At 36.4% G+C, this 17,315-nt stretch overlaps 1 protein-coding gene across 3 annotated transcripts in view; it reads left to right on the forward strand.

Annotated features, from left to right (window-relative positions):
• Positions 1 to 17,315, forward strand: part of SORBS2 (sorbin and SH3 domain containing 2) — a 153,738-nt gene that overhangs the window by 26,593 nt on the left and 109,830 nt on the right. The window contains exon 1 of one of the 3 annotated variants that reach the window (XM_082759340.1): positions 9,047 to 9,283. The exons of 1 other annotated variant lie outside the window; for it this stretch is intronic. In XM_082759340.1, coding sequence (XP_082615466.1) covers positions 9,210 to 9,283 — 74 coding nt within the window. In that variant the 5' untranslated portion in view covers positions 9,047 to 9,209. Of the gene's footprint in view, positions 1 to 9,046; positions 9,284 to 17,315 lie in introns of those variants that run through there. One more of the 3 variants, XM_082759333.1, reaches the window with a different exon arrangement.

The following is a 17,315-nucleotide window of genomic DNA, read 5'->3' on the forward strand; positions in this document are numbered from 1 at the left end:
GTTATGCGTGACCCTAAAACTCTGTCACTGGATCTTCTGGAAAGCAGCAGATCTCTTCTCTGCAAGTTGGAGAGTTAAAAATCAAAGGACGTAGAAGATAGAACAGCAGAGAAAATAGGCTTCTTATCTTATTTGCTCCCTGGGAGAAAAGGAAGCAGAGGAGGCAAGAAAAAGAAGATAAGCCATGTTGCTCTTGTGAGGGGATTTACCTGAAGAATAGCTAATTTGGAGAGCCAGTTCCTCTCTGTAGGTAAAAGTCTTTCAGTGCAGTCAAGGTGAGTTTCTATCAGTAGGAGGACTTTTTTCAATGGTTTTTATAGCCTTCGTTATATAGAATTATCTAGCTGATCTTTCCATAGTGGTTGTGGAATATAGGTAGTACTAACTCACTGTCAGAACTCCATTGGCTCTCCAAATGGCATACAGTCCCATTTTGGTTTCTACTTCCCATTCAGGCCATGCACTGAACAAAGCTTTCCAGTATTGAAGAGGAGGCTGATGGCTGATTTTTTGGAATATTACAGCTCTGACCTTTTACCTCTTTAACAGCTGAAATGTGAGAGTAAAACTTTTTAAGGACTTTTGTTTTAAAATGAGGAAATGAAATGAGTATGTTTTAAAACAACGACAAACAAAACTTAGAGATATTATGTCTGAGAGTCTGGAACATTCTGGAACATTCTTGTGTACTCAAAGACTACTGCCTCTGTCAGAAACAGTGGTTAGACCTGGCCTTAGACTTCTGGAAGCAGCATTCAGCTAACGTTGAATGTTTTTAAGAAGCTTTTTTTTTTTTTTTTTTTTTTTTTTTTTTTTTTAATTTTCTGCAGGCAGATTCGTGGAAGCCTAACTGCAGTGTAAGACCTGAATATTTAAAGCTAGATCACTTCATACTGATATCTCTTGGAGTAGCTAACAGTAAAACATTCATACAGAGCATTTTACAGCAATCTTTGCATGAAATGAAAGATGCCTTAGTAAAATTGAGCAAGTGTACCATGTAATCTACTGTTTGAACTGGAATTCAGTTTTATCCTCTCAAGGATGATGCTTTGATTCTTCTGAAAAAAATATAAAAATCTAAAGCTCAAAAATGTAACTAGGTAAACATGTAATTCCTAGGGAATGTATAAATGTGCTGCACATGGGAAGTACTGAATTACTTCAAACTCTAGAACTGGATGCCCTGTGAAGTTTGTGAATGCTAGTGGCAAAGGTTGCTATACACAGCTCTCCCCACCAGACTGGACTTCCCTCCTTTATGTAAATAGGATAAACATAAATCTACTGACTTGGAAATAATTGTGTGGCTTATCGGTCTGTAGCAGCTGACTGCATGGTGGTTTTCTAGCAAAACAGTTAAGTGACAGGCGGCAGGTCAGCATGATGTTGATCTGTCATCCTGTGATCTTGGAAGATTTGTCCAAATTACTTACAATGCCTAGACTTCTGTAGCAAGGTGTGCCAAATAATTGCTTGTAAAACCAAATGATTAATCAAGAAACACTTATCTATGCAGATATGTGATTATATATTTATATATATACACAATATTTTGCTTATATATATATATTTTGCTTAATATATATTGCTTATATATCAGCAATAACAAATGGCTAGAATAGCTGAAATGAAACAGGAACTGACTTCTCATCAGGCTTTGAACAAAACTGGTCAACTTGGCAGAAGTGCCAAAATACATTTTTGAACTAATTTTTGAAGTTTATACTTAGCAATAATATATGCTTGACCAAAAAGTTTATTAGAGTTGGATGACTGTTTCTAGTGGAAATCTAGGCTCCCTTGAGTAAATCTTTTACAGGCCAGCAAATACAACAGTAAGTTTGAAAGGTGTTTGAGTCAGCTGGTTGAACTGCTTCTTACAAAATGTTTATTCATTGAATAATAACTTGTCTGGCAATTATCTGGAAAACCAGAATGGCCCTGGACAAAGGTTGTTCTCATCTGTAATGCTATTGAACTGTCACAAACAGCTGCTACTATGCATCTGTAGAATACTCTTGAGTAGATAATGTAATAAATTTCTACCTGTCTGGTCAGTTATTTTAAATCTTACTCACCTGTTTTGTATAAACTCAAAATACTATCTATAAGTTTTTGCATAAATTGCCGCATGTAGAGTGAGGGAGTTTAAAAACTGATCAGAGGGTTCTACATTTTGCTTTTCTTTTGAGGTTTCTGGATTTATTTTTTGTTTGTTTGTTTTTGTGGTCAAATATGTCTTCCTTGATCAAATGCTTCTTGACAAGCAGAAATGAGGCAAGCTTTAAAATGATTATTTCTTTCTGCAGAGATCATCTTTTCCATCTTTATATGACCATGGTAATATTGGAATGAACCATTTAGTAAACTTAGAAGCCTGGATCTTCCTTAAGTAATACTTCTGATTCTGGCACAATAGACACTGAAAGATGTTGAAAGTTTTCCTTGTGCTTGTTGAGCTCTTAAACTGTTTTTAATTTCCTCCCCTTTTCAGTTTCATACTTGCTCTTATACTTCCATTCAAATTGAATAAAGCCTCTATATCCAAGTGAGTTATGCACGGTAACAATAGACTGTGTTCTACAATGAACAGAAGAGGAAATCTCAACAGAATGAAAACACAGCACCCTACATTAAGTGCACGCACCTTATCTATACATTGCTTTTTGACAGCCTTTCTGTGTGTAAATCTTCTCTTTTTCTTTTCCTTTTGTAACTACAGTATCTCAAGCAGACATGTTTAATATATAGTTCTGTTTGTTGCTCTCACTACGTAATTTCACGATTGAGAATACTTTTCATGTTCCATGGAGTGTTACACACTAATTGTTAACACTGGTGAATTCCTTTCTAATTCCTTTCTGAAAACTCACAGCAGTAGCTGCCTTAAGTGAGGGGAAAAAAATGATTGCATGGATTAACGTTTCATTAAATTCTGTAATGAGCAACTATGATTGTATCTCCTACATGCACTAAATCAGTGGAAATGCATTGATTCTGGCATACTTGCATACGTATCCGAGTGAAACAGAAACTTCCATATACCCATATCAGTATGACAATGATAGAAATTATTCTTGGAAGTTTGGAATATGTAATTGTCTGTTGCTGCTATAAAAGTGATGAACAAAGAAAACTGGTTTGGCACTGTTGGACAGTGCCAAGCATAATGAAGTGGTGGTGGTAGCCCTGGCACTGAGAGAGCTCCAAGTCAATACATAGATTCCTAGCGTAACCACACAGATCAGTGTCCTGCTTTGGGCAAGTGGACAAAAAAACGAGCTCAAAGTTCAGTGTAAGACAATTCAATTAGACCCTGGTAGCTGGCTTGGCCCTTCATATATAGCTGTGCTATTAACACAAATTGTGCTATTAATACAAATTGTGATATGCCAAACCTTAGTTTTTTTTCAGTCAGTTCTATGATAGCTTGTTACATTTTACTGCTGTTATTGGCTACATGTCATTGCCTTTCACACTGATCCAGATAAGAATCACCATGATTATTTTCTGTATAAATTGTTTATACTTCAGTTACAGTAGAATAGCTTAATTCAACATAGAAGCAAGGAAAGACAAAAACATGTTATTTTGAACTAGAAACTAAGGGAATTACTAGCCATACATTGCATCTTTTTAATTTTTTTAAAAATACACATATTTAATTTTGACTGTAAATAATCTGTGGGGAAGCAATCAGGTCAAAATAGCATACACATGCCTAGTTTGCTAGTTCCAGTCTAATTCAGGCAAGTCATGATCATAAATTGTTACCATAGCATAGCAGTTTGGTCTATATGAAGTCAGTTAAAGGCTTTAGTCAACCTGACACAAGCACTTCTGTGCTGGCACAACAGTGTCTCCTGAGTTGAGACCTCATGGTATTCAAGTCTGGCCATGGCCTCTTCTGTGTCTGGAACCAGCAAGGAATTTGAACTACTGTGTTTCTTGGTCCCTGCAGGCTAAGCACAAGGTATATTTATCAAGTGAAGCTGGGATGTTTTTGTTTTCACTATTCATTCCATTATGTTGCATAAATTCAGTACTTTATTTTTTCTAGGCAACGTATGAAGCTGAATTGCATTTCAAAATCTGAGCGTTCATTTACAAGACACTGGTGTGACTGAGTAAGGCTTCACACTGTATTTGCATGATTATGAGAGGTGTAGCTACAGTCAGAATACAGAGAATTAAGCTGATGGATGTCTCATATCTCGAGATCTGCAAGATTTAACGATCTTTTAAACTATGTGTCTTTTGGATTTTTGTACATAGTTTTTTTGGGTTTTATGACCATAATGAGTTGCATGAGAATTGCATCTGATTTCTGAATTAGGGCCTAGATTTAGATACGGGTATGGATTTAAGGGAAGAGGAAAAAGTCAACAAGCTAAAACAGCAACAAAAAATCAATTTCCCCATTAAAAAAATGAGTTTATCTGGACACTTCAGGCTGCTCATCAAATATGTTTTTAGAATGTTGCCTTGATTTCTGCAATAGATATAAAACTGACAGTCAAATACAAAGGTTTTTTTGCTGTTTTTCATACTTTTTAATGGACTCCAGAACTTGATAACCTTTGCTGAAAATAACTTTTGACTAGCTGGAGCCATAACAAGACAAAACTATGTGAGGGCATGTGGTGAAGGCTCAGCTGCTTGGACTGTGTTTATCATTCCATGGCTATGATAGCTAGAGAAACAGAGGAAATAAAAAATCAGTCATGGAGGTGAAATGTTAAACTAAAAATAATATTCCATAAACTGTGATATTTTTCCAACTGTTAATGAACTTCAGGAAAATTTCCAATAGTAAAATATCATTATTTAAATGCAGACTGTATTTGCTCATCAATAGTGATGGTGCCTATTCCAGAATAGTTACTTTGGTTTTTCCCCGTGCTTATGATGAGGGCCATGGGAGGTCAAACTAGGTCTCTAGCATTTTTCAGTCCAGGGTCAAGTCAGGGCCTGAACTTCTGCATTGATTGAGTTTATTTTTCTGAAAATTTTTGCTATATATGGTGGACATGGTATCTCATCTCTGAAGGAATTTGTCAGGTGCTTCAGAGATACTTGGCTGAAGAGAGTCGACTACAAACTAAACTTTCAGAGCTTTCAAATGCATCATTCTCATAGCTGCACTATTCCAGTTTTCTGTCATATCTGTGTATTATGCCACAGGTACCCTTGACAGTTTGAAAAAGCTCATTACTTCATCAACAGTATCCTCTTTCATATCCACACATATTTAATACTAGGAATTAGAGTAGTCTTTGGGAATTTGTTGTGTTTTGACTAGGCAGCACACCCAAACTTCTTGCTAACTGCTAACGCTACAACTTTAAATTAACTTTTACATTGGACCTTATTTGCTAACTTGCTAGTGTTTCTTGTATATAAAACTGTAGAGATTGGGAGTAGCTTTGCACCAATGACACGTCAAATGAAATGACACAATGAGGGAAATGGACTTTAAAACTGGTACCATTTGGGACTTCATATTGCCCTTTTCATATAGAGTATAGTGTTTGTAATAAATGCTTAGACCATTCTTCTTTGGAAGTATTAGGAAGATTTTTCTCTTATGTATAGCTGAGTAATATAGCTTGTCCCCATTCTTAATGCCAGGATTTATTTAAATACCTTCATTATACCTTTGTGCCCATTTCCCAATCTCCTCCTTTTGCTTTTATATAGTACAAGGAATATTATTGAAGTCAGCAAGATCAGCATAAAGGTTGTATAGCTAAGAGCAAAATTAGACCAGATATGTGTTGAACATTGTGGTAATAGCTAAAGATACTGTTAACAAACTATTCCTCCCATTTCTGCATGTTAGTTTATGCAGTTTCTTGATCTTAGCAGAATTCAACATAATCCAAGCAAGGAAAAAAATTTAGATTGAGGCCAGCATCTTGACTTTATGATGGAAATGTTATCAATTTAACTATGTGCATAAATTGCCTACAATAATTGCAGTTTTGTGACATTTCTTTCCCATGAATCATTATTATATTCAGGAACGCTTATAGTGAACAGGACAGATGTCTTCCCAGCTATGTTTTTGTTCCTTTTCCAAAGTGCTTGTTCATTATACATCTGTGATTGTGGTTAAAAGTAACAAAGCTGTAGAAACAATTGGAAAATCTGAGTTTCCTAACAGCAGTAGAGAGTTATCATCCATGCATGTTAATGAACTTGATCTGCTTTACATCTTACCTATACATACACTATATATTCACAATATAACTTGTGAAACAAAACACTGTCCAGTTTTGCCATTTTCATATTGCAAATATTTTTATTTCAAAAGAATACCACTGATTTACTGGGGAATGTGTAAATCTAAGGAAAGAGTGATAGATAATACATCAGGCTGATCTTTTCGGTCTCATTGCTACGTTTTTAAACCAAAGTAGGCACTTAGATCTAGCAGTGACCTGAAGGTAGGCTTTAGCTTTCTGGAATCCTTAATTTGAAAATAACTTGAAAAATATAACTTGAAAAAAGGTATAACTTGAAAAAGATACTTCAACCATACTGCTGGAACAGTATGAATCGTAATGTTTTTATGGGGTATTTTTCCACTGCTTCATTACAGCAGGTGAGCAGAAAATTATCTATCCAGATGACTCAGCTCTGCTTCAGAGGATCTTCAGCTCTAGAACCATCATATTACTTTGATACTGTGTAAACACCAGGTGATGATAGGAGTTGGTCACCTTTTTTATTATTTGCTTAAAGTTGTAAGCTACAATGTTACATTAGAATATCTTATAAATTTTTCAGACTATTTGGGCTGGACCTGGTATCATTTGGAATATTAAGGAACGCTGTCTTTGAGAACTGTTCAGTTCTATATCAGTGTGAAGCATCTTGTGTAGCTAGCTGGTTTTCCTTCCAAGGCTTCCTTAGCTTGGCTGCTCTTTGGAATGAAGAAGTCCTCCTGACCTAGTCAGAAAGACTGACACTGATGGCTGACACCAACATCTCAGACGAACACTGCTTGCTGTCTGAGTAGTTGCTGGCTTCAGTTATGTCAGCACATCAGGCTAGGGATATAGTGAATGCTCTCTGCAAATGTTCACCTTGAATATGAAGTCCATGTGAAATGCAGGCCAACTATCCCTACGTTTTTGTAATCAATTTTAAGTCAGTATAACACTTAACGAAGTGAAAATGTACAAAAACAGGTGTTAGTTTTTGGTCTTGCTTGCAGGGTTGACTTTCATCTGGACCAGTAGTTGAACTCACCCCACATCAGTAGACCTGACACAAGCGAAGCAGAAGTGACAGAGAAAGCCTTTATCATAGGCTTTTCCTGTGATAAAAATGACTTTTTTGTTCGCTACTTTCACCATTAATACTACCGTAGTAGTTTCAAATCAGTAGTCTTAACCATATTTATACTACATGGAGACTTCACTGTAAAAATCCTCAGAGATGTACAATTTAACGGAGTCTGCATCATCAGGAATAAAAATTAGATTCTAGATTCTAGTTTGTGGGGTTTTTTTGTTTGTTTGTTTTGTAAACACTCTGTATCATTAACTTTTATAGCAGAAGTTCAGGGTGTTATTTCCAAATGCTAACTCTAGTCTGCTTGGGTTGTCCCCCTAGGTAGCTAATTTAACATGTGAATGAGCAGCGTTGTCAAAGGGCCAGCTGGGTTCTGATGTTTGCCTGTGGTTGTCCTCTGAAGACAGCTTTGTTGTTTTATTTCCAGAGAGGGAACAAAGCTGGGAATACTAGCTCTTCTCACCACAGGCGAGCCTTGAGTTACTTCCCTTTGTGCCACTGCATGGCCCATACAAACCTTCTTCTCCTTTTCCCTCAGAATGAGCAGATGATTTAAGTATTCAAAGGAATCACTGTTATGTGGTGTATGCTACCATGGCTGTTGTGCAGAAATTATCATGTTGGCCTGAGCCCAAGCAACCATGTGAGGTTAATGTATGCAATATGAAACTTCTTTGCACCTATACAAAATAATCTACTGGTGTGATTTACTGTCTGTTTCTTCACATCACTTAAGACATCTTCAATCTGAGATGCTGGGGGCAGGGTACTGCATGAGGTGCCTCGTGGCTGGTTTGTGGATCTGCAGCTTAACAGCGCGACCTGCCTTGTCCTTCCATTCCCATGTTTGGATGACCTGGGGACCAGAGCATGTCATGGGGGATATGCCCCAAACTTCAATATGTAGGTGCAGACAGTAATTTGGAGGCCAGGCTCTTGACTTTTCTTGAGCAAGTGAGAGAAGCTGAGGAACTTCATAGAAGTCCTTAATGACCTTCAGGTAGTCTCAGAGTGGTTTAAAAAAAGAAAACAAACAAACAAACAAAAGAGCCTGTCAGAGGATTTCATTTAGTTCTTCCCTGCCAGAGCAGTATCTGAATTTCTCTGCCCTTGCCTTGTTTCCTTCAAAATTTTCACTCTTCAATTTGAAAAGTAAGCATTCTTAACATCAATACTGTGCTTTATCAGTGAAAGTTGGGTTTTCATATAATTTCACGCAGTATTTTGAATGTAGCTTGTTTCAGGAACAAGTTTATAACCTGATTTCATTAGAAGTTATACTGCGCCAATTAAGCTGATGAATATAGGCACTAGGATTGGAATGAGTGTCTGGGAGGGCAGACAGGTGCTTCTTCAGCACCTCTGCCAAAATGAGTCTTATTTAACTACCTTTTTTTTTTTTTCTTTTAGTGGCAGATTTTTATTTTTTCCTCTGAAGGACTGTGTTTAAGGAAATACAGGAATAGTTTGTTTCACGTAGGGTGCTTTTATTCCTTTGCTCTCTTCAAGTGGGATCTGTTCGGGTGCTGATGACCTCTACTGCTTGACCTACACAAACAAAATCACCAGCACTACTCCTTTCTCTGCTTCAGCACAAGCAGCACAAGAGCAGTACACAGATAAAAGTAGTCACGCGGTACAGGATTACAGAGTCAATAAAAGCATACTGAAGTAACTAGAGAATTCCCCTGATATAAACCACATATTCCCACATTGTTAAAGTGCCCTGTTATTTCTGCAGCAACTGTAATTTGAGTGATCAAAGAGATAACTAGTGTTTAATATGAAGTGCCTTCTTTAAGCTGGTCAGGTGAACTGAGTGATCTCATGTGAAGAAGAAGGAAGAAAACCTGGTCTAGACAATAGTCATTTTACATCCCTGCACAGGAGAAATTAGTAGGCATATGGTAAGCCATGGGATATTCAGCACAGTAGGTAACTGGGATGATTGTCAGCTTTCCCAACCCCCTGAGCAGAGGTAAGTATCCATTTACTCTTCTGTCAAGGCAATTGTATTACTACCCCACATAGTAGGTTAGTTACAAGGCTGCTATTTAGTTGTAAATGCACTGGTTCTCATGCTGCTTCTGTAACAACATCGTTTTAGCTGGCTTTTGTATCAAATCGTAAAACAGGGCTATGCAAAAGCAATCTTTGGTGTGTAGTTTCTTGATAAATACCTGAGTAATGCAATAGCAGGTTTAATCGTTTTTCTAAAACGAATCACCACTGTGTCTTGTACCATCTTGAGGCGAAAAAATGGGTGAAATATGAAATTCAAAATACAGATGTGCAATTGCCAGGAAAAAAAAAAAAGTGATAGCAGTATATTTGAAACCTGAATTAAATTTTACTCTGTAGCAAAAACTGGAAAATAAACAGATCCAAGTTACTGTTCTGATAATTTTACACTGGAGTTTTAAAAAGCCTACAGTCTTCCTAGAATATGATATCCAAAGTTTTTATGGATTTCTTGGAATTCTTTATACAAATCAGTTACATCAAAAATTGCTATGCTCCAACTTTGTACTATGATTTGTACATACAAGATTTGTACTATGCATACCAAATTTTCTTATTCATATTGATCACAGCAGAGTTTTCTACTACAGACTTCAATCCTGGTGAGTTTTAAAATGTGTGGTGCAACAGAATCACAGATTAATTTATGTTGGAAAAGACCTCCAAGATCATCAAGTCCAACCATTAACCTAGCATTGCCAAGTCTAAACTGTGTCCCTAAGCACTACATCTACACATCTTTTGAATACCTTCAGCGATGGTGACTCAACTATTTCCCTGGGCAGCCTGTTCCAATGCCTCACAACCCTTTCAGTGAAAATTTATTTCCTAAGATCCAACCTAAAATAAGCAGAGAATCTAGCATGTTATGCAGTAGGTAAAAGACAAGGTGAGCAATGACAGAAGAAAATACATACCTATCAAGGAAGAAAGTTAGAGACAAAAGATTCCTCCCTTAAGCTGAGTTGATAGAAGAACATAAGAATCTAAACCATTTATGTAAAGCAACACAAGCAAAAATAGGTACTTAAAACAAGTTTAATCTAACCATTCTAGGTTGTTTCACCAGGCATCTGCAGTAATTTTATTCTAATGCATGCATCTAGCAATTCTAGAAACAGCACGTTTCAGCAGGATTGCCAGTATCAGTTATTTAGCAAAAGGCAGTTAAAAAACTTCAAAATAAAAAAACCTTTAAAAAGAAAAAAAAAATGAAATATTTAAACCTTCTGTATATGGAGCTAACCTAACTTCAGATAAGGGGACAACTGGAATGTATTTTCAAGCTTTTCCTAGATATTTCAAATCTAAACGCAGCTGAATTTTTCAGGTGGTACCAGGAGAGGAACAAAAGGTTATACTACAAAGGTATGATCGGTTGGACGAAAAGGTGTCAAATGTGCACAATTTGAAAGGTATAGGATTGAGTCCACAAGGTAGAAGATCTCTCTGGTAACACCAAAGCAGAACCAGAAGTCAGAGTGCATATGATGCTTCTCTCTTGGCACGACACCACTATGGAGTGGGTGTCAGGAGAAACTGTATCTAGGCAAGCGTGAAAATCCCTTCTGTTCTGGGCCCACCAATTAGTGCCAATTAAGATGCCTGTTCCTTTTTTTGAAAGCTAGGAAATAAGCTGTAGTCAGACAAATAATTTCCAGTATTTGAAAAACTGTGAATATTTTTTTAAAGCAGAGAAATATTGGTAATGGTTTAAAATCGAAGATGGTGAACCTGTGTGAGGTGTAAAATAACCATAAAGCAATAACCATGAGATAAACCTGATGCGTGACAGAGTATTTCACTTGTTGCAGTATATCTGACTTTAAGGTATCAGAGCCATCCTCAGGAAGCGTGCAAAGCAATATATTAACACTTATTTTGATAGAAAAGAACTTAATACCTTGGAATTTCTTTCCCCATTTCCATCTCTGGCAAGCAGTGTTGGCTTCCCTAAATTCTGTCTACCCAGCTTAGTTGGACAAATTTTCCAATGTTAATGGTAACTTTCCTGCTGATAAAGGGAAAACAAACAAACAAACAAATAGAATCTCTGCAAAACTGGAGCAAAGAATATCATTTTTAAAATGTTTTGCTTTTAAGGTAAATGCAACCAACTTACTTGTGCGATTGAAGAAATCTTTAAAATAAAAAACCTTCCTCATTTTCTGATTAAACAGAACATGGAAAATTACAAGTGAATGCTGAAATATAAGCATACAAACTCCAAAATTTCTTCATTAAAAATAATAATCTGGCAAAACAACTAACAATAACAAGCTGTCTCTTCAATTGTAAATGTTTAAGTGCATAGAATGTGCTGAGGGATGATTTTATGTACGAATACTTGGATTTCATTTCAAGCGTCCCAAGGATGCTGAGGGGCTTTTGATCATCAGTTAGACTATTTTGGTAGCAGGGATGTATCTAACACAGTCTTCATAAGTACATCATCATCTGTATAACTAACTTGCCCCTTTTAGAATCTCTTGATAGCAAATACACATTTTTTCCATGTTCACATATCTTTAAACAGAACTCTCAAGTTCTCAGAATTTTGCTTTTAAATTGAGCAATGCACTAAGAAAAGTCAGCGAGGGTTAAAAAACCTTCTTGTTAGTCTGCAGTACTATCTCAAAGGCTGAAAAAAATCATTAGGTTCAATTAGGATCAAATATTTATTAAGCACTGGTAGATGAATCAAGTGTATTCAGTGATGAAGAAATTGTTTGTGGGTAATGTGCTGTAGTAGTAACATATGAGGCTCGCATGGTTGAATAAACCTGCACAGAGATTTTGTTTTCTTGTGGAATGTTTTTCATCGAAGTAGAGATTTTGTTTAATTAGTATGTCATGTTTTTGTCCTTATATACCTGAATAAAAATTTATTTTCAGGGTTATCCTAGTAAAATGAGAGCTCAAATTGCCTAAGGATATTATATCTCTTCATAAATTAAGTATCATTTGTCACCTTTAATAAATAGAAGTATGGGAAAATTGCTAAGTGAGATGATGTTTTGCACATGGAGATCTCATGTACTGCATCTTTAGTGTCAGATGTAGTAGTCCATGGTAATGAACAAAACAAGAAGCATCCAAGAATTCAAGCAAGAGAGCTAAATATACATTTAAACCTACAAATAGTGTAGGTTTTATTAATTAGAGTATATTGGCTAATTTCTGTCCTTTATCGTTAAGACATGTTTCTTCTTGCTTTACTGAAAGCAGTTTGCAGCAAGGAGGGTGTTGGTCTCTTCTCAAGTGACAAGCAATAGGACACGAGGAAATGGCCTCAAGTTGCACGAGGGAGGTTTAGATCGAATTTCAGGAAGAATTTATTTGTGAAACGGGTGGTCAAGCATTGAAATGGGCTGTCCAGGGAAGCGATGAATTCCCCGTCCCTGGAGGTATTTAAGAGATGCATGGACATGGCACTGGGGAATATAATTTAGTGATGGGACTCAGTAAGTCAGGTTGATGGTTGTACTCGGTGATCTTGGAGGTCTTTTCTAGCCTAAATTATTCTGATTCTACTAGAAATTAGTCACTACTGGGAATAAAACCTTCTTCTATGACTTGAAAATATTACCTTGAATGTTTACAACACTGTTCTCTTCTTACTGAGGACTACAGTTATCACTCAAGTTCAGAATAGTCTTATTTTCAAGCTACGATGCTGTATTGCCTCTTTAGTAGAGACAAATAGGAAAAAAAAAAATCAAGTGTGAAGACACAAGATGGTAGAAATAAGGTAAATGGAGAAAACGTCACAGCCAGCAGTGGTCTGGACTGACTTGTCAGCTGTAATGTTCTCTAGATATATTCTGAGGTTTTATCTTTGTTGCAAGATTTCAGAGGGAGGAACTGCAGTCTTTTTTTGCATGTGTAGAATCTTAATTCTAGAAATGTGCCTCTCGATTCATAGCAGTGAACAGTGATCATAGGACAACATGACTTCTTTTAGACAAGTTTCAAAATGCGGGCCAACCTTTGTCAAAAAAACAAGAAGCAGTGCTCAAAGTAACTTGGTGTCTGTGAAAGAATTTATCCCAAAGAAATTATCTTTGCAGACTAATGAAGACAAAATTAAGCATTGCAGCCTGTGGCACCCCTTCAAAGCTCTAATTGAAAATGGAAGGTTTGGAATTGGGTCAGCTATTTGCTAGTTATATTGTAATGGTGCTTAGTATACTACTGAAGTTGTAGAAGGCGTTTACTTAGCCCTCTAAAATTGAGGAGCAGTAAAAGAAGAATAGTGTTTGAGAGTGGCCCAATGGCCATGTGTGCAGCGTGTTGATGGCCTTTCAGTTTTAATCTCTTAGTCGTCATTAAAAAGGTAACAGAGTGATTTCATCCCTGCTTCTAAAACGATGAGTTCAAAAATTAGAGCATCCGTGCATGAGATACTGAAATGCTAGCTGTTAAATTCTTCTCTGAGTAACATCTGTGTTTGTCTTTGTCAGCAGCCCACATTGATCAGTGCTTGTGGTGGCAACAGCAGGCCCATTCAGCATGTAGCAAGTGAGAAGAGACTGCAGTTTTTCAGGTTTAATAAAAGCACTGTAATGCAAGCCCTATCTTTAGATGGAACAAATGCATACACGCCCTTAGATATCTTCTCACTAGTTAAATGCTTTGTGTGGTCTGTTTGTGGCAGCAGCCTCACTGTCTGCATCCATATCTCAAATGCACACAATCTGGTAACTAATTTAGCACAAGGGCAGGCGTAATATTAGCATGAGGTGTTTGTAAGCAAGCCCAGACTAAAAATGCTTGACAGTGTTGGCACTGAGGGTTCTTTATGGCAATGAGGTGGTCATAGATACTCGAGAGACTCCAGTGCAGGTTTTGGTGTGGTGCTTTTCTTCCTGTTGAACACAATTCCTGAGTTCTTTCCAATTAATTATATTAACTCGCTCCTAGTGCACTAAGCTAGGGGCATTAAGACCTGCTCAGAACTAAACCAGGTCAGATAAGGTAACTGTTGGAGGAAAGAAAAAAAGAAAAAAAAAAAAAAAAAAAAAAGGTGTGGGGAAGTTTTTGTCTCTTGAAAGGAAGGTGTTTCCAAAAAGTGTTCTGTTACAGAATAGGAATGTTTTTAAGTTTTCTACAAATATTATTCTACTTGACAAATTCTACCTGAGAAGTGCTTTGTAACTTCGTAGTTCTGTTTTGAGCATCATCACTTGGGATTTTTTCTAGGAGGCAAATTAAGAAAATGCAGAAGCTGCATGACTGCTAGTCCCAGTTGTTGAGATTTGTACAAGGAAACTTTTGTATCTGGTGACAGTAGTAGAATAATACAAAATAACAGCTACTAAGAAGTTTGCCACCTCCTCCAAGACTAGACAGGTATTTAATGGAGAAGATACTATGGACTCTTCCAACACAGAAGAGAGAAAAGTAAAGTTTCTGACACTGTAGCCTTAGGATGAGGAAAATGAGACCTAAGGCTTCTGTAAAGCTGAAAGCAGACTTAACAATTTTTTCAGCAATAATGTCTTTCCCTTTAGAAATATGGGCTTAATATCATCAGTGCTCAACAGCTGCTGTTTAAAAACTACACACAGAGGACAGCAGCTGAACCACTAGAGCTCTATAACTAAATAGGAATAAGCATGTCTGATGAGCATCTGAGAATGATAGCTGGAAGGCAAAATTCATGATAGCTGAATTAGTGAATGTAAAGACACTCATGCATAATGTTTGCAAAGACCTACACTTGAGGTCATGATGAATAGATAGCTAGCACAGAAGCATACAAACTTTTGTCAAGACATGGGATGTGTTTTCAAACATGGCCTACAATTATATGCACCATTTCATATATACAACACTAATTGCTTACATCATTTCTGGCATGCTGGCCAGTTTACAGCAGCATTTATATGTGATTTGTCTTTGCATATATGCAAAATTTATCACTAATTTTCACACACAATCATCTGAAAAACAATAAGGACATGTATGTACAAGGGCTTACTCATCTATGGGCTGAGTCACTGCTGTCCCAAAATTATACATAACTATTAAAACCTGGGAAGGATATGTTTTGGTTATGAAATAAGTTATTGGACAAAATATTTAGGGTTGAAGAACCATTAAGTTTTCATTATTTTTTCCTTAGTTCTTGTGTATTCCTGATAGAGTATATCAGAGGAGTGCATTGATCTAAAGCAGATTCTTCATTAACTAGGTATCAGTGATGCTTTGTACTACTCCATGTAGCTGATGAAGCACTGCATGCTGCATTCAGGGCTGTAGCTGTGGCTTGGCATAAAAATATGACCTTGACATGTTCTGAGCTGCATAGTTAACTAGTCAATAGGAAATCACTACACAGTGTACTCCTGTATAATCACAGGGACATTATGTTCTCAAACACAGCGAAATAAAAGCTGAAGAGTAAAATGATTTTTCACTATTAGGATGTTCAAGTAAACCGCACATTTTCATTTCCTACTGAATAAAATACTATTTGTTGGGAAGTTGTGCATAAATTGAGATTATCAGCCAGTCTTCTCATGTGGTCAATGGAGTACATGCCATGATACGCTAGATATTTTAATAAGACTTGATTCTGGAAAGGTGTAATGAGGCTGACAGGTCCTTTACCTTTGTGATATTACCTTTTTGGTGGTTCACATCTGTAAAAAGAGTAACTTCTGTATTAAGAATCAGGCCCCGTACCTGTTGCAGTTCCATGCATTACTTATGATAAACAATGACAACTCTGGAGTATTGCATTAACATTTCATTTCTGTTTTTCATGTGAAATGGTTGACATTGAAAAAAATTAAAATAGCTTGAAACAGCCTTTTTTTATAGACTCGGTTTTGAGACACAAATACCGCAAATAGTTTTGAAATAGTATATGTTGAGTTTTTTAGTATGCCTCTTAAAATGATAGAGTCATATATTGTAATGGAAATATGCAATAAGTGAAGTTCTTTACACTACAGCATGTTTTATAGGTGAATTAATTTTAAATTTATAGCACTCAAAAGTTACGGTACGTAGGTCAAGAAAGTAACGACAAAGGGCTTTTAAAAATTTTCCCTCTATGTACATGCCCCCATTCAATTTGTGTTATTGCTATTGATTTGTAATCTCCCTTTCTAACTACTAGATGACTCAAAAATAAAATCCTGAGATTAAATCTTTCTTCATTTGTTTCTTGTCTTCATCTTCAGAATTTTAGTGTGTATTTTGAACTTAGCTGGGCTGTTAGATGACATTTTGGAGTTTGTGACATAAATAGGTAGTATCTGTAGGTTTGGGTTTTTTTGATGTTGTTTTAGGTGTTGCTCATCATTGCATGCTGTGCAGAACCATGCTGTGCTTTAGGTCTGGGTTTTTTCTTAGTAGATGTTGGCTCAAGAGGTTATCATGAGTTTAATCATCCCATGGCATTTGACTGCTGTCACCTAGGTGGGAACCATCAAATGTTAGTGATGATGTGGAAGATGTCACATTCACTTGTTCTGTGCTGTAAAAGTGTTATTTATAGCCTCAGTTAGAATTTGTAATCATATCCAGAGATTTCCCTAAGCATTTGGAGAGTCTGTATCTTTTCTCCAATATTATGCTACGTCTGTCTTCTGAATTAAAATATCAAGTACATTCTAATTGACTATTCATGGTCCTGAATCCCAGTCTTTCAGATGATTCTAGTGCTGGTATGCTGTCTATAGATTTATTATGCTGCTTATATGCATGTTTCCCTCTGAAAATGTTTATATATATTTTTATATGCTTACAGTTGCAGGGTGCATGCACATAGCTCTTACCATATAGTTACCTACACTTCATTATTGCGTTGAGTTGTTAAACACATACTGGTTTCATTTATACTTTTTAAGGAAAAATGAAATGAAATCTTGCTGTTACAAATCCATGGAATCATCTGGTAGAATCTGGTAGAATTTGACTAGATATTAAACATCTGCGTTTTTAAGCTTAACAAAAAAATGTAAATAAAGAGGAAA

The sequence above is a fragment of the Aythya marila genome, assembly GCF_965140915.1.
Source record: "Aythya marila genome assembly, chromosome: 4".
Lineage (NCBI taxonomy): Eukaryota > Metazoa > Chordata > Aves > Anseriformes > Anatidae > Aythya > Aythya marila.